General features: G+C 37.6%; 4 protein-coding genes across 5 annotated transcripts; 3 read left to right on the top strand and 1 right to left on the bottom strand.

Moving 5' to 3' along the window:
• The first annotated feature begins 1,274 nt into the window (after window positions 1-1,274).
• LOC109798286 (phosphotyrosyl phosphatase activator (PTPA) family protein) lies at window positions 1,275-5,914 on the top strand. Its single transcript, XM_020358496.3, has 2 exons — window positions 1,275-2,550; window positions 5,489-5,914. The coding sequence occupies exons 1-2, from the start codon at window positions 1,379-1,381 to the stop codon at window positions 5,493-5,495; spliced, it is 1,179 nt and encodes a 392-aa protein (XP_020214085.2). The 5' UTR covers window positions 1,275-1,378; the 3' UTR covers window positions 5,496-5,914.
• Window positions 5,915-6,871: 957 nt separating this feature from the next.
• LOC109798711 (protein SUPPRESSOR OF K(+) TRANSPORT GROWTH DEFECT 1) lies at window positions 6,872-12,161 on the top strand. 2 transcript variants are annotated; one of them, XM_020359075.3, is made up of 8 exons: window positions 6,901-7,740; window positions 7,817-7,922; window positions 9,119-9,317; window positions 11,075-11,143; window positions 11,227-11,301; window positions 11,411-11,509; window positions 11,598-11,753; window positions 11,858-12,161. In XM_020359075.3, exons 1-8 carry the CDS (start codon window positions 7,275-7,277, stop codon window positions 11,981-11,983), a joined length of 1,296 nt encoding a protein of 431 aa, XP_020214664.1. In that variant the 5' UTR covers window positions 6,901-7,274; the 3' UTR covers window positions 11,984-12,161. The 2 variants fall into 2 exon arrangements, with proteins under 2 accessions (XP_020214666.1, XP_020214664.1); XM_020359077.3 differs by lacking the exons at window positions 11,075-11,143; window positions 11,227-11,301; window positions 11,411-11,509; window positions 11,598-11,753; window positions 11,858-12,161 and having other exon boundaries at window positions 6,872-7,740; window positions 9,090-9,227.
• Window positions 12,162-12,300: 139 nt separating this feature from the next.
• On the top strand, window positions 12,301-18,371 carry LOC109798965 (subtilisin-like serine-protease S). Its single transcript, XM_020359418.3, has 11 exons — window positions 12,301-13,384; window positions 13,564-13,655; window positions 13,788-13,885; window positions 14,779-14,931; window positions 15,008-15,119; window positions 15,608-16,145; window positions 16,230-16,324; window positions 16,747-16,986; window positions 17,105-17,219; window positions 17,377-17,584; window positions 17,691-18,371. Exons 1-11 carry the CDS (start codon window positions 13,307-13,309, stop codon window positions 18,236-18,238), a joined length of 2,277 nt encoding a protein of 758 aa, XP_020215007.2. The 5' UTR covers window positions 12,301-13,306; the 3' UTR covers window positions 18,239-18,371.
• A 6,218-nt stretch (window positions 18,372-24,589) lies between these two features.
• LOC145950232 (uncharacterized) lies at window positions 24,590-25,564 on the bottom strand. The gene has a single exon (XM_083061291.1). It carries the CDS (start codon window positions 25,562-25,564, stop codon window positions 24,590-24,592), a length of 975 nt encoding a protein of 324 aa, XP_082917417.1.
• Between the last annotated feature and the right edge of the window lie 1,783 nt (window positions 25,565-27,347).

Here is a 27,347-nt window from a genome sequence, read left to right as displayed (position 1 = left end):
TGGATTACTCATGGTGATTTCGCATGTTTGAGCAATCTCATTGGAACTCTTCTGTGGAATAAGAATTTACAAGGTTTCTAGAAAGAGCTATAGATTTGGAATAAATTTGTGTTTGGAAACATTTTTGCTAATAAAAGGCGTCTTATCAAGAAGTTGGATAGGATTAATAGAAATCTTGTCCATAATGGGAGTGCATTTCAGGGAGAGCTATTGTATAAAACCTAGAAGAAATACGAATAGGTGATTTTTCAAGAGGAACTATTGTGGTTTCAGAAGTCTCAAGCCAAATAATTGGTTCTTGGTTGCTTGAGAACGTGAAGGATAATGGATTTGTAAATGGTTTGGTCCCAAGTTTTTGTGGTGGCATTAGGTGAGTTTTGGTAATGCAGCAATGCATTTATTTTCAACGAGGACTTCTCTTATCCTCTTCAAATGTTGCAACAAATTTTGGTTGGCATGGATGCTATTGTTATTAGCATTGAGCAATTTGGGAACAGACAAATATCTCATCAGTAGTAGCACAATCCAGATACTATTGGTTGGAGTCCTCCTCCTGTAGGTCAATTAAAACTTAATTGTGATGCTTCAATTTGTCCTGTTGAGAAAAAAATCTGGTGTAGGTGGTTTTTTGATATCAAGATGGAAGAATGATTTTCTTTTATGCTACGAATATTGAGTTTTGTTCAATGGTTCATGTGAAATTATGGACCATCTATATTGGAGTGGCCATGCCTGGAATCGGGGGTTTAGGCACCTTATTGTTGAATCTAATTCTCATATTGCCATTAATTTGTTCCATGAGTGTGTTGATCATCATTCATATGCTCCATAATGAGTGTGGTGATCACCATCCATATGTTGGTTTAACATGCAATATTCTTTCTTTTGTTCAAGATGGAGCTGTCATTAGTTGGATTAATGTAGTAAATCAGGTGACAAATAAGCCTGTTGTTTATGGAAAATCTCTTGTTGAAATTGAGAATTTTTAATTTTATTCTTTCTTTTATTATTTTTATTAACTGATAAATAAGTTAAACAATATCAAATTAAATTAAATTAAATAAAAAAATTAAAAAAATTTGATCTAAACTCTCTGTATAAATTTGGATTAGTTCAAAACTTCAAATTTATGGATTGTTCTCATACATCCCCTACATTTATTACTTTCAATTTTCTATTTCTTTGTCTTTTTTTTATGAAAAAAAAAGTTACACAAATATAATTTCCCTTTCCTTTTATTTATTTATTTTATTTTATTATGCTTGTGTGGAAAACCATTGTATAACTACTCCACAAAAGACCTCAACGAAAACCCATCACTTGAGCCATTCCGGTTTCCCCATTCCACTTTGCAGTTCAGCATCACCACCCTAACACCATGGAAGATTCTCCCCAACACCACTCCGACCACCACCACGAGCATAACCACAACCACCCCCAACAACAACCTTCCTCCTCCCCTCCCACCACCGGCACATGCTGCAAGTGCGGCGGCCCCACCACCTTCGCCCCTCCTCCCCCCAGCCCGAGCTTCACCTCCCCGCCGCCCACCTACCGCCCCATCCGCGCCCCCGCCATCCCCCCCGACCCGAACTCCACCCGCGCCATCATCCTCGCCCCAATCCCCCAACCCCAAAAGGTGACCCCCATCACCCTTCCCCACCACTTCCTCCTCCCCACCAAGCGCATCCAATCCCCCGACGACATCCGCCGCTTCCACTCCTCCGCCTCCGGCCAGAACTTCCTCGGCTTCGTCGCCGCTCTCTCCGCCTCCGTCCGCGCCTGCAAAATCTCCGACCCCTGCCACCAGTCCCCCGCCACCCTCTCCCTCCTCTCCCTCCTCCAAACCCTAATCCAATTCGCCGACGACACCCCTCCCCTCCCCCAACCCGCGCGCTTCGGCAACGTCGCCTTCCGCTCCTGGCACGAGAAAATGTCCTCCGCCGCCGAATCCCTCATCCTCCCCCTCCTCCCGGAGCCCCTCCGCGACGCCGCCGCCGAGCTTGTCCCCTACTTCACCGACTCCTTCGGCAACGCCTCCCGCATCGACTACGGCACCGGCCACGAGACCAACTTCGCCGCCTTCCTCTACTGCCTCGCCCGCCTCGCCGTCATCGAAGAAAGCGACTACCCCGCCGTCGTGGTTAGGGTTTTCGTCAAATACCTTGAGCTCATGAGGAAGCTGCAGCTTCAGTACTGCCTTGAGCCTGCGGGGTCCCATGGTGTTTGGGGGCTCGATGATTACCATTTTTTGCCCTTCATTTTTGGGTCCTCGCAGTTGATTGATCACAAGTATATGAAGCCTAAGTCCATTCATAATACGGATATTCTGGAGAATTTCTCCAATGAGTATCTTTACCTTGCTTGCATTGCCTTTGTCAAGAAGGTGAAGAAGGGGGTGTTCGCTGAGCACTCCCCCATGTTGGATGACATCAGTGGGGTGCCCAGCTGGAGCAAGGTCAATAGTGGCTTGCTCAAGATGTACAAGGCTGAGGTCTTGGAGAAGGTCCCCATCATGCAGCATTTTCTCTTTGGCTCGCTAATTAACTGGTATGTGTGATGGTGTTTTGTCTCTATTGCTTTGGTTTGATTTGATTCTATGCACTTGAATGTGTTTGTTTGTCATTGTTGTTTTTGGATTGTACCTTGAGGTTATTCCCCTGTAGTTAGTTAGAGTATTTTTGGATACACGATAGGAGTGATTTTGAGAATTTCTCTATTGGAAAATAAAACATTTCTAAACTTGTACGCAATCAAACTGTTAGTGCTGTAAGGAATGTGGGCGCTAGGTATAGTACACGTTAAGTGTGTTTGGAATATCGTTAGTAATGCACGTAAATTTATGTTTTCATGTCATATTATCCAAAGGATACAGAAGCAACTCTATAATGCTTTAGAATGGATGTGGTAAGGCGTTGAAAATGGGCATCCAAACTCATTATAAGAGGAAAGTGTTGTCTTAAACTCTACCATTTGCCTTTCTTTGGTTTGATTTGATTTGATTTTACCTGTGCAATTGAAGTGTGTTTGTTTGCCATTGTTGTACTGTATTGTACCATGAGGTTATTCACTTGTAGTTATTTAGTGGTACGGAATGTGGGCCTTAGGTATCGTATTGATTAAGCATGTGTTTGCAATAACATCTATAATACACGTGTATATATGTTTTCATGTCAAGTTATCCAAAGGATGCTGAAGCAACTCTATAATGCTTCAGAATGGACGTATATGATGGTGAAAAACGGGCATCCAAACATGCTATAAGATAAAACTGTTATCTTAACGAAAATTAATTTGGTAGAGTTGAATTCTAATGAGCAGTTTACTCGGTGCTTCTGGAATCACATTTATTGCTCCAGATACATTCGTCCTTGTTAGCACTCCCCACAGTGGCTTTTGTAACAAATGCTAAATTGCCATTCATTTATCCTCTTTAAAAGAATTTTAAAAGTAATACTTTTCTTGATTTCTCCCCTTGAACAGTTAGGTGTTGTCTATCATGATCCATGTTCAGTCTCATGGATCCCCTAAGATTTATGATCACAGGTCATTTCTAGCAGCAATGATGTTGCACATGAATTAGGAATTTATAATTTTGGAGCTAGTCTGAAGAAATTTAAAAAGTTTATAAATTTGGAATCCCTACACTTAGCCACATCACATGTCAATGTGGATGTGATTTTAACTGAAAGGCTGTATTTTTATTTTCTGCTCAGAGAAGCAATCTTGAGTTATCTACTAAACTGTTGGCTGGAGTGAGACATCGAGTCTTTATTTGTTTCTGCAAATTGTGCTTTATCATTTGTGGAAATTCCACTGCATAGACTAGTGTCATTTTATTGAAGAAATAATTTTTATTATTTAATTTACGTAATGAAATCAGTTAATCTGTTTTTCCCAGTAGCAGCTTTGTCTGCCTTGATTGTTGCTTATGTTGGTGCATTATGCATGTCAATTAATCAGAAACAGATATTATTGTTTGAACATGCATTTCTTGTCAATTGTGTTAACCTTTGGATGGATTTTACGGTAATGAATTTACTTGGGTCTATGCCTAAATTTGAAAGACACAAGAACACAGGTGTACTTTTCTTGTCCAAAAACATTTAAACTCCACCCATGTTATTGAACAAATACTTGGTTATTATTTACATAATAAATCACATAAAGGGTTTTATCCAGGCAAGGATGTTAGTTTGCAAAACTTGTTGCCTTAAGGGTCCATTTGGGGTGGTTTTTAGTTGGAAGTTTCAAACATTTTAAAACTACAACTAATTTTTAGTTTTAGTTTTAAAATAATCTCACTTTGAAAGCTCCCTATCTTTTTAAAATTAGTTTACAGGTGTGTTGCGGTGGTGTAGATGGTAATGGTGACAGTATTAGAGGTAGTGTTATTGGAGTGGTGCCCATATTGGTGGATGTGGTGGTGCCAATGGTGGAAGCAGGAAGGACCATTGTCAAATGTAGTGAGTGGATTTTTAAAAACTAAAAACTAAAAACTAAATACTAAATGCTAAATTTACAAATCCTTTATTCTTGGTTTTGAAAATGAGTGTAAAAGTACTTGAAATTGAGTTAAAAACTATTTCAGCTCTATTTTAGCCAAACATGTTTTGTTTTGAAAAGCAAAAGGCATAAACTTGCAATGACCCCAAACAGGCCCTAAGTTGGTGCATGTCAATTTGTTTGTCACGGTTGCGTGCTTGGTCTTGCATTTGTGGTCATCTGCTTTCACTTCATGGTGAATTTGCTGGCGTGGAATTTCCAAACCAATAGTTCTTGCATAAAGTTATCATGCCTCAAATCAACTTCATACGATAATGTCCTAACTTTCCTTGAATGCATGGATACTATGTACTGTTGTTTTATAATCTTATGTTGATGCCAGAATTTTTATATTTGAGCTGTTCTGGTTCCTGAGCATTCACCATTTTTTATAATCATTTCCTCGCTGTCATAAACTTCTCATATTTGGCATAAAAGATGCATTATTTTTCATGAATGTCTCAATCTATGGGCAAGGTGTTGTGTGACGTTTTTTTTTGCTAATACTATTACCACAGTATTTGATGTTGGATTTTTCATAGCATTATTTTACCCTTCATATTCATTGCAGTTTGGTTATTTGTCAACATGGGTTATTGCATAGATCAAGCTTATAATTCTCTCAAGGAAAAATTAAGTACATTCTATTGATTGCAGAATTTTCTCAATTCTAGTCATATTGTGTAGATTAAAGTGAAAAGGAGGGGCTTTAAAAAAATAAGTAGGGGTTGGCGCGGTGGGGAAGGGGAATTACACAGTTCCTCATTCTTGGAAAGAAAAAAAAAGGTTAAGATGGTTAGGATGCATGCTGTATAGTGTAATGAATTTTTGCTTCATGTTTGAGTTGTTTCCAAACTCTGTGAAAGTATAATTTGGCTTGCCAAGAGCTCCCCCCTCCCCGTTTTTTATTAATTTCTGATTTTATTAATTTGTTTCCTACCAGGGAGTAGTGCTTGGAATCTGCAGCTGGCTTTCCTGTGAGGACAAGCTATATAAAACAGGTTGATGAATTCGAGTGAAGGAATCATTGGAGGGGAATTATATTCATGATAGTTTTTTCATCAATCTTTTGATTTACATATTATATGACTCGCTTATTCTTGATAATATATAGCCACCTTCGTAAAAGTAAAGATAATAGAGAGTTTTTCTTCGTCTTTCCATGACTGACTAGAATGTTTGTTACATGTAGAAGAATGGTTTTACTTCTGTACTCGCAAGAACATCTAGTAAATGCATCCTTGCGCTACTAGTTTCTGGTTCTTGTATTATGTGCAGTTTAGAGAGTAACCCCTTTATCTTGATGAGATTTGGAAATTATTGAATTTTGTAGTGAATAAATAAGTTTGAAAATTTATTATATAGTTTCCATCGCTGACTTCTGTCATTAAACAGTCATTGTATCCTTCCAAGTTCATTAATTGCTGATTGGCATAAATAAGTTCCTTGTTTAATGCCTATGGAAAGTATAACAGGAGAAGTTGTATGCTAGATAAGTTAATTTTGATAATCCGATATAATATGAATGTGCAAAATTAAGTATAAATAAACAATTTAGACCATATATATAAGCGCTTAATATGTCAAAAAATAAGCTAATTTATTCTAGTCCAATTCTTTTTGGTGGACTTAAATTGATATAATTTGGCCCAGCTTGACTTTTGTGACCCCACATTGAACCTGAGCAAGACTTGTAGCAAACCATTTTCCAATTGTCATTTCTATGCAGAGGCCAGGGGTGGATGGCAAAGGAACAAGTTGGGGCAGTTATTGTTCTCTCTTTCTCCCTACCCACTAAGGAGGATTGGGTTTAAGAAAGATGAGAATGGAAAAACCAAATTAATGAGAAATTTAAATCTTAATTACATTTATTCTCTCTAATTTATCATATTTCTATTTTTCTTATACGTGAATTAAACACGGTACGAAGAAAGTTTATAACAATTTGCCCACTCTCTTCAACTAACTAGAATATAATGATTTTATCTAATTTCAGTTTGAGAGTTAAGTAAGTCGAATTAAAACGACTTATGAAAAGTTAAGTCCATTTTTTCTGAACTTAAAACATGTTTGGCTTGCAAGTTAGAATTTATGGTTACACGTATAAAATAATCCCTAACCTTATTCTATGTTTAATGGGGGACAAACAAAATGAAAGATGACAAAAAACTTGAAATTTAAATCGATTTTTTTTTCTTTCAATTTTTTGATGAAATAAAATGATTAATTATTATCTATATTGTAGTATTATTTCCTTTATGTCCATAATGTATTGCCCTATTTATCATTCTCCAATCCACGCAATCCATTGACGTAGATAGCTTTAAAATAGTTACACAAACTCCCGAATTGAAACGCAACGCCTTACGCATTCCCTGTAGCTTCCCTACTCACGCGTTCACACATTCAAACAATCACAACCGTTGAATGAAATCTAGCAGTTCATATTCTATACGAATAAAGCCGACTTCAAACACGCATCTAAAACACATACCGTTCGATCTTAATCCAAGGGTTCCAATCGACGAATCCGCAAATGCGTGAACGCAGGGAATCGGGAAGGAAGGTTCGACGGAAGAACCTTCTCTGACTCGCTAAACGAAAAAACGAACGAACGCTTTCTCTTTCTTCCACGCGCTTTCCTTCTCCTTCTCCTTCTTCACGATCAGATCCTTTGAAACCCTAAGCAAAATTGGAATCCGAATAAGGATAGGGAAAAGGAGAAGGAGATGTATAGCAATTTCAAAGAGCAAGCAATAGAGTACGTGAAGCAAGCGGTGCACGAAGACAATGAAGGTAATTACCCTAAAGCGTTTCAGCTTTACATGAACGCCTTGGAGTACTTCAAAACGCACCTCAAGTACGAGAAGAACCCTAAGATCAAGGAGGCCATCACGCAGAAATTCACCGAGTACCTCCGCCGGGCCGAGGAGATCCGGGCCGTCCTCGACGGCCCCGCAGGCCCCGCCTCCAACGGGGATGCAGCCGTCGCCACGCGGCCCAAGACCAAGCCCAAGGATGGCGACGCCGACGGGGAGGACCCCGAGCAGACCAAGCTCCGGGCCGGCCTCAACTCCGCGATCGTCCGCGAGAAGCCCAACGTCAAGTGGAACGACGTCGCGGGCCTCGAGAGCGCCAAGCAGGCCTTGCAGGAAGCCGTTATCTTACCCGTCAAGTTTCCTCAGTTCTTCACCGGTGAGTTTTTAGCGTTTCGGTTTTCGCTTGAGGAGGGACGTTGAATTTGAATAACCCGTCGTTTGGTTTGTTTCAGGTAAACGACGACCTTGGCGAGCGTTTTTGTTGTACGGACCACCGGGGACAGGTAAATCGTATCTGGCCAAGGCCGTCGCAACAGAAGCTGATTCTACGTTTTTCAGGTACATTTATTGATATTCCTTTGTATCAGCTTAATTAGGTGCTGGTTTGGGTGAGTGTGAATAGAATAGATTTTGGATGATATTCATTTTGAAGTGATGTAAAAGCAAATTAGTAGTAAAATTCAGGATTATTTTCTGATATTCAATGCAAAAGTTATTTCATCGCAAAATCAATTCTGGATCCGGTGCCAATCGCTCAACGTGGAACAAAACTTGTGAACATTTACCTAAAATCACATTAGATTTATTGATATTCTTTTGTTTAAGCTTAATTAAGTGTGTTTGGGTGAACGGCTGTAAAATGTTTTTTAGTGATATGATTTTTTTGGATGTTTGTATTCTAAAGGCAAGTTAGTAGGAAATTTCATAATATATTCAATGCAAAAGTTAAGTTACTTCAACTCAAAATCAATTTTGGACACAATCTATTTCTCAACATGGAATCAAACATGTGAGCATTTACCTAAAACCACATTAGTTGATATTTCAACATGATTTTGGATCATCCAATGTGTATCAAAACACGCATCAAGTTTGGTGGATGAATGTTATGTGCATACGGATTGATTTCACATCATCATCATCATTGTTAAAATATTCGATTTTTGCGTAGCATTTCTTTCATTATATGCATGATTGTGAATCTATGATTATGATTTACTTTCCTAAATGTGTTAGGAAATGCAAATTTAATACTACTTTTGTTCCTATAAATAAAACCCAAATACCTAATTCACTAGTTAATATAGTTAAAAACAATAAATTCGTCATACTTTTATATTTTTTCCCAAAACTACCATATAGTACTATTTTTTCTCCTAATTAATACTCTTCTTTCTCTTAACCAATTAGAGTGCAAGTCTTATATTACTTCTCTCCTAATTAATTGCTCTTTCTCTTAACCAATTAGAGCGCACGTCTTTTAAAGAGTTTATAGTGGTGTATTTCACTAAATTAAGAGAATATATCATAATTAGGGGTATTTTAGTTTAAAGATAATTAATACATGAAATAATATATATTGAATCTTATATAAAAGAACAAATTATTGTTCTAAGTTAGGTCTTTTAAATAGGAATGAAGGTAATAGTAGTTATGTCTTGTTAGTGATTTTGTATGAAAAAAAGGTTGTGAGTGTAAGTGCTTAGGTGGGCCATTTTTTTGCAGCATGTTTTAACTTTTGAATTCTTCACCAGTGTTTCTTCATCAGACCTGGTTTCAAAGTGGATGGGTGAAAGTGAAAAACTGGTTTCAAATCTTTTCCAAATGGCTCGCGAGAGTGCACCTTCTATCATATTCATTGATGAAATAGATTCTCTGTGTGGTCAGCGTGGAGAAGGGAATGAGAGTGAAGCTTCAAGACGAATTAAAACTGAACTTCTGGTGCAGATGCAGGTAATAAATTTATGGTGCCGTGGTGGGGATTTGTGGATTAGAACAATATCTTAGTTGACGTTGAATTGCATTCATTCATTCTACAATATTACAATAAATTTATGGTGCCGTGGTGGGGATATGTGGATTAGAACAATATTACAGTTAGAGTTTAAATATATTGATTCATTCATTCTACAATAGAATGTTGATGAATTATCAATAGTTGATTTGAAGAACAGGGTTGAGGTAATTCAGTGTCTTCTTATCAATAGTTATGTCTTTTTTGTTACATGTTATTGTGCTATAATTGCAACATTTGTGAAATATCTTGATCTTTATTGTTTTCTTTAATAAGCCATCTAGAGCCATCTGACACAAATGGCCGTCTCTTGTTGGAATGGCTGTAAAATCTCCTATTATATCCTTTTTGTGTCTTAGAATATTTTAGAAAATCTTAGAAGGACTTTGGATGAAGTTAAGAGGAATCTTATGGTGAATAATATCTCTGAAGATTTGGTCTTTAACTGAGCTGAATGATGTGTGTGATCCATGTATTATTATAGCTAGGACTATTATATTAGATTTTCTATCATATTATATTATTATTACACACCATACTTAAGAATATTATTATCTTTATTCTCTCTCTCTCTCTCCCTTTCCTAACACCTCACGATTATAATTCAACAGTTTTTATGCTGCAAATTTGTTTGAGTATTCCACCATTGTGCATATTGCCTTATATCCACATCTATTATATTCCGTTCTTGCTTTTTTTTTTTGGTATTTCTTTGTTTCTTGAGGTTTTTAATCATCTTATTAGAAATTGTGATTCTTGATATCAACTATTCAATTTTTTAATGGTGTAAACAGTTGTAGACGTAGTTGTTATTATTACTCCCTCTCTTTCTAATAAGAATCAAATTGGAGGTTTGTCTTGGTCTTTTTTTATAAGAACCAATCGAGAATGTTTTTTGCATTAATTATTTATTATCTTTTTACAAAAATATCCTTAATTATGAGTGATTCCTATGAGTTCAATAAATAGTAGGTGGAATACATTAATACTACTCTTTGGGAGTCTAACTTTGCCTCGAATGGGGAGAATTTTAGGAACCTTACGTTTCCCCTTCACATACATAGCTCATAAAAATAAGAGCAATAAATATATTAGTGATGAGAGATATTAAAAAATTAAAATCACTAAAAGTGTTTGAAAAAAATTAACTATAAGGGTAATTTTTGAAGAAAAAAAAGTTAAATTTAGGGGAAATTTAATGCTACCAACTAAATTAACTAATTTTCTTAATCTTTTTAGTTAGTTAATTGGATCTTATTAAAAAAAAACCGGAAGGAGTATGTATTATTTTTTTAGGCATCCATCATCACCTGACGTGCCAAGCCCAGACTTGGTTATAGTATTACACTATTTTTTGCATGTAAAAAATCTGTAAAGTAAGTTGTTTGATGATTTTAAGTCGTGCAGAAAGTTGCTCACACTTTTTAATTGACAACTCAAGTCCTGTCGTATTTAGCTTCTTTTTCTTAAGCTGAACAGTGAACACATTAGCAAGTAATTTTTTTTTTTCAAAAAAAAAAAAAAAACTGTTCAATCCCCCCTGTTCCAATAATTACAATTATTATGTTCCCTTATTTTACTTATTCAGAAGATTCAAGGTTTCCAACAGCTTTGGTGTTAATGTTTTTTTTTTTTTTTTTTTTGTGTGTGTTTGTTCCCAATCATAATGTAATTTATGATCCACTTTATATTGTAGGGTGTAGGACACAATGATCAGAAAGTTCTTGTTCTAGCAGCTACAAATACACCTTATGCTCTAGATCAGGTAATAATAAAGTAAGTTCTGTTTAGTTATTTTTATCTCGAGTCAATGGGATACTGTTTTGATTAATCAACTTGTAATTACAGGCAATAAGGCGGCGTTTTGATAAGCGCATATACATACCCCTACCTGATAGGAAGGCTCGACAACACATGTTCAAGGCATGAGCAATATACATGATGATGTTCATTGAATTATATGTCTTATTGTGTATTGTGAACCTAGCAAACGGTCTTACTATGTATTTTTCTTGGTTAATAAATTGAACAGGTGCACCTAGGAGATACTCCCCATAACCTGGCTGAAAGTGATTTTGAACATTTGGCTCGCAGGACAGAGGGGTTTTCAGGTTCAGATATATCTGTCTGTGTAAGTTTGACTTCTAAATGGAATACCCGGTAAAGATCATTTTATTTAGATGAGTTTCAATGTAACAGTAATTGGACCTATTCTACAGGTGAAGGATGTTTTATTCGAACCTGTTCGCAAAACCCAAGATGCCATGTTTTTCTTTAAGAATCCTGAGGGTATGTGGATCCCATGTGGGCCAAAGCAACAGAGTGCAATACAAATTACAATGCAGGAGCTTGCTACGAAAGGACTTGCTTCTCAGGTATTCAATATGCTGCAGATTTTGATGACAGGAGGACTGCAGAACTTCTTTTTCTAAATGATAATTAGACAATAAGAGTTTCTCTGTTCTTTTTGGCTGTACAGATCCTGCCACCACCTATATCGAGAACAGATTTTGACAAAGTACTTGCTAGACAAAGACCTACAGTAAGCAAGGGTGACCTTGACATTCATGAGAGATTCACAAAGGAGTTCGGAGAGGAAGGATAATTCTGATGGAATTTTTCTTCAACCATCTGCACCAGTTTTAACATGTTATGATTTGTAATTTACAGAGCTATTGGATCAAGTGAAATGCATATTTTTACTTCTCATAAATTGTGTATACGAATAGTCTGAAACGATCAGAAAAATAAATTGCATGTGAATATGTGATGCTGGTTACTCATCTTGGTCTGCATTTTGAAAGTCGGAGTCACAAATTTTAAATTAGTTATAACTATACTCTAACAAGCCGTAAGAGACAAAACTAGTTTCATTACTAAAGATGTTGATTAGGCTATTCATTTAACAAAAAATTCTTGTTTTGAGCAGATTGTTCAACCAAATGTGAGATTAGTTTGCAATTCAAATTACTTCTAAAATGCATATAAATTGTCCAATACGTGATTTATATATGTGAAGAAATGCCGGGAAAAGTCGTCTTTATTAGCTGTGATTTGTGAGAGAACAGCAGGCATTGCTAAATGGTGACAGTCAAAAGTCATCAATGGAAATAATTAACTTTTTTGGCCACCTCTAATTGTTTGTTTCGTTAGGACGGCCAGTTGATTTGAACAAGTCACATGTAAACTGTGTCTAGTTACGATCGATTCCAAATGTTACGAAGGTGATCTACCATATGGACATATCAAAAGCAAGATAGATTTTTTTGACATCCTTTGAAGAGGGATAGGGAAAATTATGAAGTAGGAAAAAAAAAGTGTGTAAGAAAGAAAAACCACACTAGAAGGATTCAGCCAGTACCAGAAATTTTGAAGTCTAATATGGTCGTAAACTCTTCTGAAAGAATCAAAGAATGAAGCATTTTTGGCAGAAGCATGTAGTAATGAACTGCAGCTTATCTTTTTTTATTTATTTATTAACTTTTTTAATAATCTGAAATGCAATGTAGCTTTTGGTCTGTAACTCTGTAAGCATATGCGATTCGTGGTTTCCAACAAAACACTTTCGAGTTCAGACAAGGGAACGACCCGTCCTTTGGAGTTTTAAATATTGCTAAATTTGTCCTATTTCAACATAATGTAGTTGTGAAAGATACAAGTATGAATCCCATAATTGCCATTTATAATTCGTCCAAATGCTGTTAGTTTAATAAATATATATTTATCTAAACTCCTTTTGTGAATGTCATTTTACTTTTTAAAGAATCCCAAATGTACACCAAGTTGTAAACAGAAACATATAAAGCCGGCAACTGATATTTTTATGTGACATGGCATGTAATTTGGTTCGTTTTGGCTATAAAATGGGCGAATCACCTACCATAAAATAGTCACCATTTCTTTCTATTCTGGAGCCTTTGGGCATATCATGGGGAGTGCCAAAATTTTAAGCCTTTTCATCCATCTGTTCATTGGGTACACATTGGTGAATGGATCCACCCCAAAGGTAAATAGCATTCTGAGTGGGGTATTTATCAAGTAATCCTTGTTTAATTCACTTGAACTTTATGCATGCTGTCTACGTGAGTTGCATGCATCTACAACCTATGAGCTACATTACTTGCAGTTGCAGCTCCTAATTACTTACGTAGAACGAAACTGACTTTTGGATTTGCATTGATGTAGCATTATATAGTTTACATGGGAGATCATTCACACCCCAATTCAGAATCTGTGGTCAGAGCAAACCATGAGATATTAGCTACAGTTACTGGAAGGCATGTAACTCAATTTGAGATAAATTCATGAAATTAATTATGAGTATCGGTTATCTTTTAAGCTTGATTTATTCAGAATGGAATAACTTAGGCTAACATAGTCTTCCTGTGTAATTTTCTTACACTTTTCAGCCTCAGTGGGGCAAAGTCAGCAGCACTCCACCACTACAGTAAAAGCTTTCAAGGCTTCTCAGCCATGATTACACCAGAGCAAGCTAATCAACTTGCAGGTATTGTATTCCAGTTTTATATCTCTGTCTTTATCTTTCCACTATATTAATTGAACAACGAAACATTTTGATTAAGAGATGAAAACTAATTCAATACTTTGAGAATGGCTTCTCAGATTTAAACGGGGTGACTCCAATTTGGAGTTGTATACTATGAAGCATGGACTCTGACACAGACATTGGACAGACTCGGAAACCAGACACACGTGGACACTGAACTATCTGACATGACAGATGTTTAAAACAAAAGATACCGGGACATGACATACACAAACGTAAAAAGAGACTTTAATGAAATGAATTGAAATATGAGTAAATAACAAAATATCTAAAAACATGGTATATTCACTTTTTAAACCAACCTTATATGTTTTTCCCATGATAACAAGCCTAAAAAAAAGTGAGAGACATTACTTTTTTAACATTTTCTATTATATTTTTAATTGACTTATCTAAAAGTTAAAAAATGATTTTTTTTTAATAATATTAGTGTGTACATCCATGTAGAGGTCTCAACCCGCCACTAGGTTAGTCTAGCCATGCGAGAATACTTATGTTTGATCCTCATTGTTATCTTTGTAATATTTCCTATAGATGAGAAAAAAATATAGAGATGTCATCAAGTGTCTGAACTGTGTAAAAGTGTCGGCTTAAGTATCCAAGTCAACAAAAAATAATTTTTTAATTGGACACCTAATTAGAAGTGTTTGACATGTGTCAAACAAGTTTTGGTGTAAGAAACATGTTCGACACTGCAACACTTTGAAATAAAGGTGTCTATGCTTCATACAGTGTATATGCCCATGTTTCAAAGTGCAAAAGCATATGCTATATGGAATCCATTAACCATTTACTTGCTCAGGCTCTGAATGACGTTTTGAATTATGTTTCAGAACATAACTCAGTAGTATCCGTTTTTGAGAGCAAAATGAATAAACTCCACACAACACATTCTTGGGATTTTCTTGGATTAGAGACTGTCTACAAGGGCAACCATAAAGCGCTGGGCACTATATCTGATGTCATTGTTGGTGTTGTTGACTCTGGTAAATACTTTCTTTGATACTCTCTTTTTTCTTTCAGCTTTACATGAGTGACTTAACATTTATTTTCACTTTTCAGGAGTCTGGCCAGAGTCCGAAAGCTTCACTGATTATGGATTAGGTCCTGTGCCTAAAAAATTCAAGGGAGAGTGTGTTGGAGGGGATAATTTTACACTAGCCAATTGCAACAAGTAAGAACTGACTTTGGAATTCAAAATCCATCATAGACTGGTTTTTAAGATTGATGTGCTAAATCTACATATCAAAGTAAACAAATTATGCACTTGAAGCTGTTATGAGGTGTAATATAAAATCATTTGTGTTTCCACCTTATAGTTTAAATTTTTGGTATAGTTGATTTATGATATGGTATTAGAACTTCTATAACCAAGTGGTCTAGAGTTATATCTTTACCTCATTCTTCTAAATTCTAATAAAAAACTGAGTTTCAGCCGAAAGTAGATGGAATTGTGTATTATCCAAACTTTAAAGTTCAAAGGACTCTTACACGAGGGAATTTATTAGATTTAGAGATTTAATACAACTATTCATGTTACTAATAGCTTAAACTTTTAAGATAGTTTGTTCATGATAGAAGCTTACTCATGGTATGCTATAGAATTATAAAGATTGTCATTGGTAACTATATGCCATCTCACCCGGAGTTTGCATTTTTCAGGAAAATAATTGGTGCCCGGTTCTATTCAAAAGGGTTTGAAGCAGAAAATGGTCCTCTAGAGAGCCTTAACAAGACTTTTTTCCGGTCAGCACGAGATGAAAATGGACACGGATCACACACAGCTTCCACAATAGCAGGGTCCATTGTTGCTAATGTCAGCTTATTTGGCATTGCCAAAGGAACTGCTAGAGGTGGTGCTCCAGGTGCAAGACTTGCCATCTACAAGGCCTGTTGGTTTGGGTTTTGCAGTGATGCTGATATTCTTTCTGCCATGGATGATGCCATCCATGATGGAGTTGACATACTATCTCTTTCCCTTGGTCCTGACCCTCCCCAGCCTATTTACTTTGAGGATGCAGTCAGTGTAGGATCATTCCATGCATTCCAAAAGGGTGTTCTTGTTTCTGCTTCAGCTGGAAACTCAGTTTTTCCACGTACAGCATGCAATGTTGCTCCTTGGATCCTCACTGCTGCTGCTAGCACAATAGACAGGGATTTCAGTACAAATGTCCTTCTTGGTAACGCTAAGGTTTTAAAGGTGAAGTCAATAACACAAATCTTTACACGATTTAATGCCTATCAGTACTAGTTAGTAAATCATTAGAGGTTTATGTGCCTTCAGGGTTCTTCTTTGAATCCAATAAGAATGGAGCAATCATATGGTTTGATATATGGAAGTGCTGCAGCAGCAGCCGGAGTTTCAGCAACGAACGCAAGGTATGTTCTGCATTGGCTAAGCACAAACTTCATTGTTGATAAAAAATTCAGATTATACATGAATTTTTGCCATCTGGTGTCTACTCTCTACTCGTTAGGCAATATTAAAACTCATTAAAATCAGTACTATAGAGGGAAAATGAGACAATACTTGTTTTAAATCCTGAAAAAGCTTCTTTATAAAGAAAGAAAAAACTAGTCTCCCTGTCTTCCATATCATTAAACCATTAGCAAAAAGATGGTGGGTATTTAGAATCAAACGTCTAGTTTGACTCCCAATGGCAAAACTTAGAATTGATTGTTTGTCATATTCTACATAAATGTACATGAACTATTTTAGGGTGATGATTTTAAACCCAAGACATCTGGAATGACATGTTTCAATTTTTTAATCCTAATTCTTTGATTTCTTTTGTTAACAGCTTCTGCAAAAACAACACTCTAGATCCTACCTTAATCAAGGGTAAAATTGTGATATGTACTATTGAGCAATTCAGTGATGACAGACAAGCCAAGGCCATAGAAATAAGGCAAGGTGGGGGTGTTGGAATGATACTTATTGATCATAATGCCAAAGATATTGGTTTCCAATTTGTCATCCCTAGCACTCTCATTGGTCAGGATGCCGTAGAAGTGCTTCAAGCATATATAAAGACAGAGAAGTGAGTTCTAAAAGTTTGTTAAAAAAGAGAAAAAATCTCCAATATTGAAGTTAGTCACGCTTCATTGTCAAAAGATTGATTCATGAAACATTGTCTGCTAATGCTTTTATTATGTCAGGAATCCCATTGCTAGAATCTACCCTACAATAACTGTAGTTGGTACAAAACCTGCACCAGAAATGGCAGCTTTTTCTTCCATTGGGCCAAATATAATAACACCAGAAATTATTAAGGCAAGCTTACTCAGTAGACTAAATGTTTAAATCTACATGCACTGCAGATTCTTCCTAGTTTAACTTCATGTTACACACAAAAATGTAGAAGAGATGGTGTTGAAGGTTGATCCTATAATTAATATGCAAATTAATGTTCTCTCATCCAATTATGCAGCCTGACATCACAGCACCTGGAGTGAATATTTTGGCAGCATGGTCTCCAGTTGCAACTGAAGCCACAGTTGAACAACGATCTGTCAACTATAACATCATTTCAGGAACATCAATGTCTTGCCCACACATAACCGCAGTTGCAGCAATTATAAAATCTCACCACCCTCACTGGGGTCCTGCAGCCATAAAGTCTGCAATAATGACAACAGGTAAAATGTTCATGCTACAGAAGTCTTTGACAACAACAAAAACCTTGATAATAGATGTTTGCAATTGTGATCATCCTAAATTAATGCCTTTGTTCTGATGTTACAGCCACAGTTTTGGATAACACACACCGCATCATAGAAAGAGATCCAAATGGAACTCAAACCACACCATTTGACTATGGATCGGGACATGTTAACCCAGTTTCATCACTCAATCCTGGATTAGTATATGATTTTAATCTCCAAGATGTTCTGAATTTTCTGTGCAGCAATGGGGCAAACCCAGCACAACTTAAGAACTTCACTGGGGGTCTTACTCAATGTCATAAACCTCTTACAGCTTCCTACAACTTCAATTATCCTTCAATTGGTGTGTCCAAATTGAATGGAAATTTATCAGTTTATCGTACAGTTACTTATTATGGCCATGAGCCAACAATATATTCTGCAAGTGTTGAAAATCCATCTGGTGTGAAGGTTATAATTACTCCAGCAGAATTGAAGTTCTGGAAAACTGGGCAGAAGATAACTTTCAGGATTGATTTCTTCCCTTTCAAGAATAGCAATGGAAACTTTGTGTTTGGTGCCTTGATATGGAACAATGGGAAACAAAGGGTTAGGAGTCCTATTGGTCTTAACGTGCTATCTGCTTAACATCGAGTGCTTCTTGGCCTGTATCATCTTTGGCCCTGTTGTTGTTTTATGTAAACATCGTGTTATTTGAGGTTAAACTTTATGCTGTTTTTGTAATGTTAATGTGGGTGGTTACACGTTTAAAAAGAAAGAACTGTCATCTAGGGGAGTAAGAAGCATATTTCCTTTCTATGCATCTTACAACTAAAATTGATTGTTTCAATGTGTTACATATTTGTAATATATTTAAACCACCCTTTTTTTCATATTCTAAATTTGGTATCGAAGTGAGTAATCAAGTCTTGCTTGAATTAATACTGAATAAAAAGCAGGTAAAACACCCTTTAATACCTTACAACTACATGAAGTAGAGGATAACAACCTGCTCCATTTATGAACATTGCAATTTCAATACCAATACTGTCATGCTCCATTAAAATCAAACTTTATTGCTGCCACACATCTTCCTAGAACCGAACCAAATCCCCATTGCCCATCAGCAGACCACCTCTAAGAATCCAGTCCCAAAGTACGCTGGTATAGGCAGCTAACTCTAACTCAAATAACATGTAGCATGTCAAGCTTATGATCACACTGGACTAGGAACATGTTATCTCGTTTGGCAAGTGTACCAAATCGTATAAGTAGTTCAATGAAAGTATGAGTATCGTCTTCCAAGGGACTTGCGCAACACTTTGCAATTTTACTTGTTATACTAACTAAGCTACCAAAAAGCAATAAGAGTTTGATTTGCTGCAGTAAATAATGTACACAAGCAATAACAATTCTTTTTGGTATTTTGGTAAACACTTAGAGTGCAAAACTTGATTCTAATGCAATATTAATAAATTGTTGGGGTTTGACTTCACTAAACCTTCCTCTCATGTTTATCACTAAGTTCACAATAGTTATTATTCATAATTTATCAATCACTCTCAAAAGTAACCAACCCTAATCTCTTACAAGTTGGCATCTAAGTTTCCAACTTAAACTATCAATCTCTTGCATAGTTTAACCAAGAAACCAGCTTTAAAAACCAGAGCTTAAGAAAGACCAATGGCATTTACTCTATCTCTAGCAATAAGCACCATTAGCTACTCTATTTTAAGTCAAAGGTTTAAAATCATTTCTCAATCTCTTAAAAACCTCAAGTTCAAGTTAAGGGTGATCAAGCCATAACAAGCATTATGCACAGAAACAGAACAATAAAACTAAATAACAACTTAGATTGATAGCTTAGAGTTTATACATGAGAATAGGTTTAGTTATATCAAACCCCAACAAGGGTGAGTTTAGCTACACATAGACATGTAGAACTCTACAAATGATGAAGAAAGGAAGAAGCTTGATCTTGAAGGTTCCAGAGCTCTCCAGCCGCCACACAAACTCCAAGAATGATCCTCCTTGCTTCTCTCCTCGAAAATCCCACTTTTAGGTCATAAAAGCTTTTGTCTTATGTGAATAATGGCATGTAAGCACAATCCACGCTAAGCGTGAGAAGCTACGCTAAGCTTGAGGATAGGTCTGGAGTGAAATGAGGTTCTGGGACTCCCACGCTCAGCCTCAGTTCCACGCTCAGCGTGAGGATTGAATTTTTGTTCCAGGGACTCTCTGCCAAGCTGAGGCTAAGCCTGGATCTGGGGCTTAGCCTGGGGACTTAACCAAAAATTCTTTCAACTTCGAATTCACCACTTTGTGCTTGACTTCCTTCCTTCTTTCCTAGCTTTCTCCTAAACTACAAAACAACAACCAAATACTTGTAAGTTACCTAAAAACATGATTCAAAAACAAAATGTGATCACCTAACAATTTAGATATGTTTTGAGTTAAAAACAAAGTCTAAAGCAAGGAAAATTGATATAAGTGCTTCAAACTAGGCCATAAACTTAATGAAATCATAACACTTATCAATACCCCAAACTTAAGATCTTGCTTGTCCTCAAGCAAAGAAAAATGCAACTAAGTTAACACACAACCTAATCTCCTAATTGAACACAATTTGAAAACTGGTAATCACACAAAACAGTCATACATGTCTTCCAATAGTTGAACACCAGAAAATGTTTACACTTGATCAGCCAATTAATGTGGTGCCCACACAATTTGATATCAGAAGTGTATTGCAACATTCCCAAAGGGATTAACAAGCATGGCAATGATACTAATGAAAATTAGTGAACAACCTCCTCCTCACCAAGATCAGTGTTTCTCTCATCACACAAGTGTATTTAGGTGGGAGTCTCTCAAATTTACACAATTGAATCACACAAATCAACTTTGCTTTTCATCTCAATCAAATTCAAACAGTCACATAATCATGCATAATCACAAGGTCTTTCATGGGTTGTAATGTGGCTGGGCTAACAAAAGAAATTGGTTTTTCTGGGTAAACAAATGACACCACAGGAGTAGAAGAGCAAGTCTTAATGATCACCATGTATAATTCCTCTTCCTTTCTCTATTCCCAGAAGTTCCAAGATACTACCTTCACCCAAAGCATATAAATCACACAACACACTTATTCACACAATTTAATCACTTTTTGATGTTTGATATATATTTTTTTTTCTTTTGATTTTTTTTTCTTGATTTTTGAATTTTGAAATTTTATTTTTGGAAACTGAATAATAGCTGACTAAAGGCCACAGTGGTACAACCATAACATGTACATTCATTAATATGCTCAACAACAATGATCACCCCAAAATACCCCAAACTTAAGACCTTTCTCCCCTTATGATCAATTTGACTGCTCTCATATTCCTAAGGTGTGAGAGAATTTTGTTTTTCTTAAGGGCTTCAAGGTTTTTAATGAATTCACTGTTTGGCTCAAAGTAGGGTGTAATGGATTCACTTTTTTTTGTTAGGTTGGCTTTTTGGTCAAGTGGCTCAAATTTACAAGAAAAATTGCCTTGATCATCTCTAAACAACATATGCTATGCAAACTCAAAAGAGACTCAAGCAAAATCAACCGCATGGAAATCAAATGGCCAAAGAATTAAACTCTACTTGGGCGGTGAAATTGAGCGAGCTTATTCCACCGTTGCATTGAACAACCCTTGAAGTCTTGGCTTGTCAAGCTAGTGACATAAAACGAGCGCTTTATGGGAGGCAACCCATCATTCTTAATCCAAAAACCAGTTAGCATGCATTCAATTTCAATTATTTTGTGTTAGTGTGTTTTAGGTGTATGTACATGGTTTATCATTGTGTTTGCTTCTTAGTCGAGAAAGCATTGTGATTGTGAGGGCTTGAGGAACTTCATGTTGAGCTATGCTTGAAAATTTTGAAAAATTGCAGAAAAATTGAAATCCATGCTTAGCATGAAGTTCCAAGCTAAGCTATATCAGTGCAGAGGTAGAAAAATAGCTCTCTGGAGGTGCCACGCTAAGCCTCAGTCCCACGCTAAGCCTCAAAACTTAAACTTGGAAACTGGGAGTTCTCTCTAGAACTCCCACGCTTAGCTTAAAATCCACGCTCAGTGTGGACGTGGCAGAGTAATTGGGCTCCTGGAGCTCCCACGCTAAGCCCCAGTCCCACGCTTAGCCTAGGAGTTCCTTTTTCATTAAATGTTGTCACACTCTCTCTCCAGACACCTATTTCTTTCCCTTTACCACTCCTCAACCTCTCACAAACACTCTCAAACCCTAAGTCTCTTTCTTTGCTTCCTTGGCCGTGTTGCTCTTGGTGTGGGTAGGCTCCATTTTCTCTCCTCTTGTTCAAAGACGCAAAGGTAAGTCCCTTTCCCCTAACCTTATGTGGTTCCCTCCATTGTATGTTTCTTGGTTCCCATTCCTATTTTTCCCCAATCATCTAATCCCCCAACCCATTTTTCGTGCAAACCCTTGTATCCATGGTGTTCTTGAGCTTATTTTCATGGTTGTTGTTCATTGATGATATTTGCACATTTGGGGTGGTGTATTTTTGAATGGGTCTTCTTGAAACCCTTGGAAACTTTGTTTGCGTGACTACCCAGTACAAGATCTATGCTTTTTCTGCGTTTTTGGTTGTGAATGACGAAATTTTTGGGCTTGGGGAGCTAAGTGCTGCACCCATGACGCTGAGCGTGGGCCTGGCGCTCAACGTAGCCCTGGCAGCAACTCTGCCCTGTTCCTACACATCTAAGCTGGGCGTGAGAGTGGCGATAAACGTCCTTGTGACAGCCCTATTTGGCCCTTGTTGGTCATACTTGTTGTGCTTTAATGGGTGAATTTTAGAAGCCTTCTTTGTTCACACTTTAAATTGAGTTGGTTGTCATGTTAACTTTGCTTCATTGTGGTTCATTGGTTGGCTTTAACCTTTAATTTCATTGTCCTTGCACTTTTATGTTGCCCAATTTTTCAGGATGGCTCCACCAAAGACACACCCGGAGAAAAGAATTAAAACTACTACAGGGCAACTATTTCGTGGCCCTTCATTTGACTCTCACACCTTCCGTGACAAGGAACATCAAGAATTTTATCCCAAGTTGGAAGAAAGAAGTCTCTGGATGGAAAAGATGGTCAAACTCAAGCCAACTGAATATCCAGAATTCCAAGCAGAAATACAAAGAAGGAAGTGGGAAAAGCTAGCCTCCTACATGGCTCCTGCTAACATTTCTTTTGAGTTTGCATAGCATATGTTGTTTAGAGATGATCAAGGCAATTTCAATTGTAAATTTGAGCCACTTGAACACCAGAAATGTTAGCAGGAGCCATGTAGGAGGCTAGCTTTTCCCACTTCCTTCTTTGTATTTCTGCTTGGAATTCTGGATATTCAGTTGGCTTGAGTTTGACCATCTTTTCCATCCAGAGACTTCTTTCTTCCAACTTGGGATAAAATTCTTGATGTTCCTTGTCACGGAAGGTGTGAGAGTCAAATGAAGGGCCACGAAATGGTCGCCCTGCAGTAGTTTTAATTCTTTTCTCTGGGTGTGTCTTTGGTGGAGCCATCCTGAAAAATTGGGCAACATAAAAATGCAAGGACAATGAAATTAAAGGTTAAAGCCAACCAATGAACCACAATGAAGAAAAGTTAACATGACAACCAACTCATTTAAAGTGTGAACAAAGAAGGCTTCTAAAATTCACCCATTAAAGCACAACAAGTATGACCAACAAGGGCCAAATGGGGCTGTCACAGGGACGCTTAGCGCCACTCTCACGCCCAGCTTAGACGTGTAGGAACAGGGCAGAGTTGTTGCCAGGGTCACGCTGAGCGCCAGGCCCACGCTCAGCGTCATGGGTGCAGCACTTAGCTCCCCCTTTTGGCCCAAAAATTTCGTCATTCACAACCAAAAACGCAGAAAAAGCGTAGATCTTATACTGGGTAGTCACGCAAACAAAGTTTCCAAGGGTTTCAAGAAGACCCATTCAAAAATACACCACCCCAAATGTGCAAATATCATCAATGAACAACAACCATGAAAATAAGCTCAAGAACACCATGGATACAAGGGTTTGCACGAAAAATGGGTTGGGGGATTAGATGATTGGGGAAAAATAGGAATGGGAACCAAGAAACATACAATGGAGGGAACCACACAAGGTTAGGGGAAAAGGACTTACCTTTGTGTCTTTGAACAAGAGGAGAGAAAATGGAGCCTACCCACACCAAGAGCAACACGGCCAAGGAAGCAAAGAAAGAGACTTAGGGTTTGAGAGTGTTTGTGAGAGGTTGAGGAGTGGTAGAGGGAAAGAAATAGGTGTCTGGAGAGAGAGTGTGACAACATTTAATGAAAAAGGAACTCCCAGGCTAAGCGTGGGACTGAGGCTTAGCGTGGGAGCTCCAGGAGCCCAATTACTCTGCCACGTCCACACTGAGCGTGGATTTTAAGCTAAGCGTGGGAGTTCTAGAGAGAACTCCCAGTTTCCAAGTTTAAGTTTTGAGGCTCAGCGTGGGACTGAGGCTTAGCATGGCACCTCCAGAGAGCTATTTTTCTACCTCTGCACTGATATAGCTTAGCTTGGAACTTCATGCTGAGCGTGGATTTCAATTTTTCTGCAAATTTTCAAAATTTTCAAGCATAGCTCAACATGAAGTTCCTCAAGCCCTCACAATCACAATGCTTTCTCGACTAAGAAGCAAACACAATGATAAACCATGTACATACACCTAAAACACACTAACACAAAATAATTGAAATTGAATGCATGCTAACTGGTTTTTGGATTAAGAATGATGGGTTGCCTCCCATAAAGCGCTCGTTTTATGTCACAAGCTTGACAAGCCAAGACTTTAAGGGTTGTTCAATGCAACGGTGGAATAAGCTCGCTCAATTTCACTGCCCAAGTAGAGTTTAAGTCTTTGGCCATTTACCACCCAGCTCTCCTTGGAGGAAACATCCACTTGTATTGCTCCATGAGGCTTAACTTGCTTAACTCTGAATGGCCCTCACCACTTTGACTTCAGCTTTCCTGGAAAGAGTCTCAATCGGGAGTTGTAAAGGAGCATAAGTTGTCCTAGCTGAAACTCTCGTTTTAAGATCTTTCGTTCATGATACAACTTCACCCTTTCCTTGTAATGCTTAGCTGAATCATAAGCATTGAGCCACAATTTAGCTTTCCTAAGCAGTGAGAATGGAGGTGGATTCAAACGGGTTACATCATCTGGAACTGATTTTTTCAGCTTCTTTGTAGCCTCACACACTACCTCATCCAGCACATCCATTCGAAAACAAGCACCCTTATCATTCGGAAGGGTCGTGGCTTCAAATAAATTGAAAGTGATCACCTCATCTTGGACCCTCAATTTTAATTCACCATCCCCAACATCAATGATTGCTCGTGCAGTCTTCATAAATGGCATCCCCAAGATAATAGGAACAGTAGAGTCCTCTTCCATGTCCAAAATCACAAAATTAGCTAGAAATGTGAATTTGTCAACTTTGACTAGCATGTTTTCAATCACACCATAGGGATACTTGATGGACCGGTCTGCTAGCTGCAAAGTCATGTGGGTCGGTTTTACTACCACTTGACCAACTCTATCTAACATAGACAAAGGCATGAGGTTAATGCTTGCACCCAAGTCTAGCAGTGCTCTTCCAACTGATAGGTCCCCAATGGTGATTGGAATTGTAAAACTTCCAGGGTCCTTGAACTTGGGAGGTAAGTTCTTTTGAATTATGACACTACACCCCACTTCTAACTCAATGATCTCTTGCTCAATGAACTTTTTCTTCTTTGTCAAGAGGTCTTTCATGAATTTTGCATAAGTGGGCATTTGCTCCAATGCCTCTGAGAATGGAATGTTGATCTGAAGCTTCTTAAAAAGCTCCATGAAGCATACAAATTGCTTCTCTTTATCCTTTTTGCTTGGGGCAGGGGGATATGGCATATCCTTGGTACTAGACACCTTGGATTTCATCTTCAATTCTCTTGCTAGCTGGCTCTTTGATTTTTTAACAGCAACTTCCTCAGCCAACTCTTCTCCCTCTATGACATTCTCTTTTGCATTTTCTAATTTTTTTATTTTTTTTCATTATTTTCTCCATCTCCCTCTCTCATTTCTACCTCTTTTTCTTGCTGCTCTTCCTCATCCTCCAACACACCCACTCTCTTACCACCTCTTGTTGTAATTGCACTACAATTCTCCTTTGGATTAGTACGGGTATTGGCTGAAAAATTTCCACCAGAATTTTTAGCCAATTGTTTGGCCAGCTGCCCCATTTGAATCTCCAAATTCTTTATAGATGCTTCATTATTCTTGTGGTTAGAGATTGAGACCTGCATGAATTGATTCAATGTTTCTTCCAATTTAGATTGCCTATCATACCAGTTGGGCCTTTGCATAAGAGGTCGACTAGACTGAGCAATATCATTCTGGTTCCACCCTGTGCTAGGGTGTGATTGCCAATTCTTCCCATAATTACCACAATAATTTCCTCCTTGTCGAGCTTGATTCCCCATGTAATTCACATCTTCTCCATGAGATGGGAAAGTATCAATGCACTGCCCGTGAGGATGATTCAACCCACAAAGATCACAACTTAGAACTTGATGCTGAGTGGATTGTAGTTGTTGTGGAATTCGAGCAACTTGCTTGGTAAGAGCTTCAATGTGCTGGCACAAGAGCTTATTTTGAGCTAATAAAGCATCTTGAGATCCCAACTCTAAAATTCCTCTTTTCTGTCTTGAATCCCTTTCAGCTGGCAAATCATAATCATTTGCTGCTATAGCATCAATCAACTCTATAGCCTCCTCTGGTGTTTTAAAACGCATACTACCTCCAGCTGAGGCATCCAATAGAATTTTCACCCGTGGCTGCAATCCACCTAGAAAAATATTAACCTGAGTAAGGTCATCAAATCCATGACTTGGACATCTCCTCAACAAGGATTTGTATCTCTCCCAAGCCTCGGAAAGAAGTTCATCTTGCTTCTGAGAGAATGTAACAATCTCACTCTTTGCTTGATTTATCTTAGCGAGAGGGAAGAATCTTGCCAAGAACTTTGTCTCTATGTCAGACCACCTGGTTAAGCTTTGATGTGGTAGAGCATTGAGCCACATCTTAGCTTTCCCAAGTAGTGAGAAAGGAAACAACTTCATCCGAATCACCTCTTCAGGAACTTGATGTATCTTCACTGTGCCACAAAGCTCAATAAAAGTATGAAGATGCAGAGTACTCATGATCAAGACCCGCAAATTGATTGTTCTAAATTAGATTCAACAGTGATGGCTTCATCTCAAAATTAGTGGCAGCAATTGCAGGAGTGGCAATGCTAGAGAAATGAGTAGTACCAGTAGCAACTGCATGATCACCAAGAGTAATTCTTGGTCTTTCCTCTGCCATTTCTGCTTTCTCTATGATTTCAGATAAAGAAGGATTGAGAGAGGACGAAGTAGCCTCTCTGTGTTGTGCCTGCTTGACTAGTAACCTTTGCTTCCTTACTACTCCCCTGTTCCTCCTAGCTGTTTTCTCAATTTCTGGGTCGTAAGCTAAATCACTAGCAGGAATAGTACCTCGCATAAACCAGAATCACAAAGCTACAACAAACAGTCAGCAACACAGATACAATGAATTAAAAGAAAAGAAGTATAGTAACTGCAAAATATAAAAGAATAAATGAATCAAAGCCTAGATTAGTAATCCAAGTGACTTTGCCTAAGTATTGAGACGCAAGTCCCCGGCAACGGCACTAGAAACTTGT

The sequence above is a fragment of the Cajanus cajan genome, chromosome 8, assembly GCF_000230855.2.
Source record: "Cajanus cajan strain Asha chromosome 8, NIPB_CcT2T_4, whole genome shotgun sequence".
Lineage (NCBI taxonomy): Eukaryota > Viridiplantae > Streptophyta > Magnoliopsida > Fabales > Fabaceae > Cajanus > Cajanus cajan.
This window is presented reverse-complemented; position numbering and strand designations above follow the sequence as displayed.

Coding starts and splice junctions, on each gene's coding strand:
- LOC109798286 (XM_020358496.3), top strand. CDS start 1,379: ATGGAAGATTCTCCCCAACACCACTCCGACCACCACCACGAGCATAAC.
- LOC109798711 (XM_020359075.3), top strand. CDS start 7,275: ATGTATAGCAATTTCAAAGAGCAAGCAATAGAGTACGTGAAGCAAGCG. Junction 9,318..11,074: donor AACTTCTGGTGCAGATGCAG/GTAATAAATTTA, acceptor TTTATATTGTAG/GGTGTAGGACACAATGATCA. Junction 11,302..11,410: donor CTCGACAACACATGTTCAAG/GCATGAGCAATA, acceptor TAAATTGAACAG/GTGCACCTAGGAGATACTCC.
- LOC109798965 (XM_020359418.3), top strand. CDS start 13,307: ATGGGGAGTGCCAAAATTTTAAGCCTTTTCATCCATCTGTTCATTGGG. Junction 15,120..15,607: donor ACACTAGCCAATTGCAACAA/GTAAGAACTGAC, acceptor TGCATTTTTCAG/GAAAATAATTGGTGCCCGGT. Junction 17,585..17,690: donor GTCTGCAATAATGACAACAG/GTAAAATGTTCA, acceptor CTGATGTTACAG/CCACAGTTTTGGATAACACA.
- LOC145950232 (XM_083061291.1), bottom strand. CDS start 25,564: ATGAAATCCAAGGTGTCTAGTACCAAGGATATGCCATATCCCCCTGCC.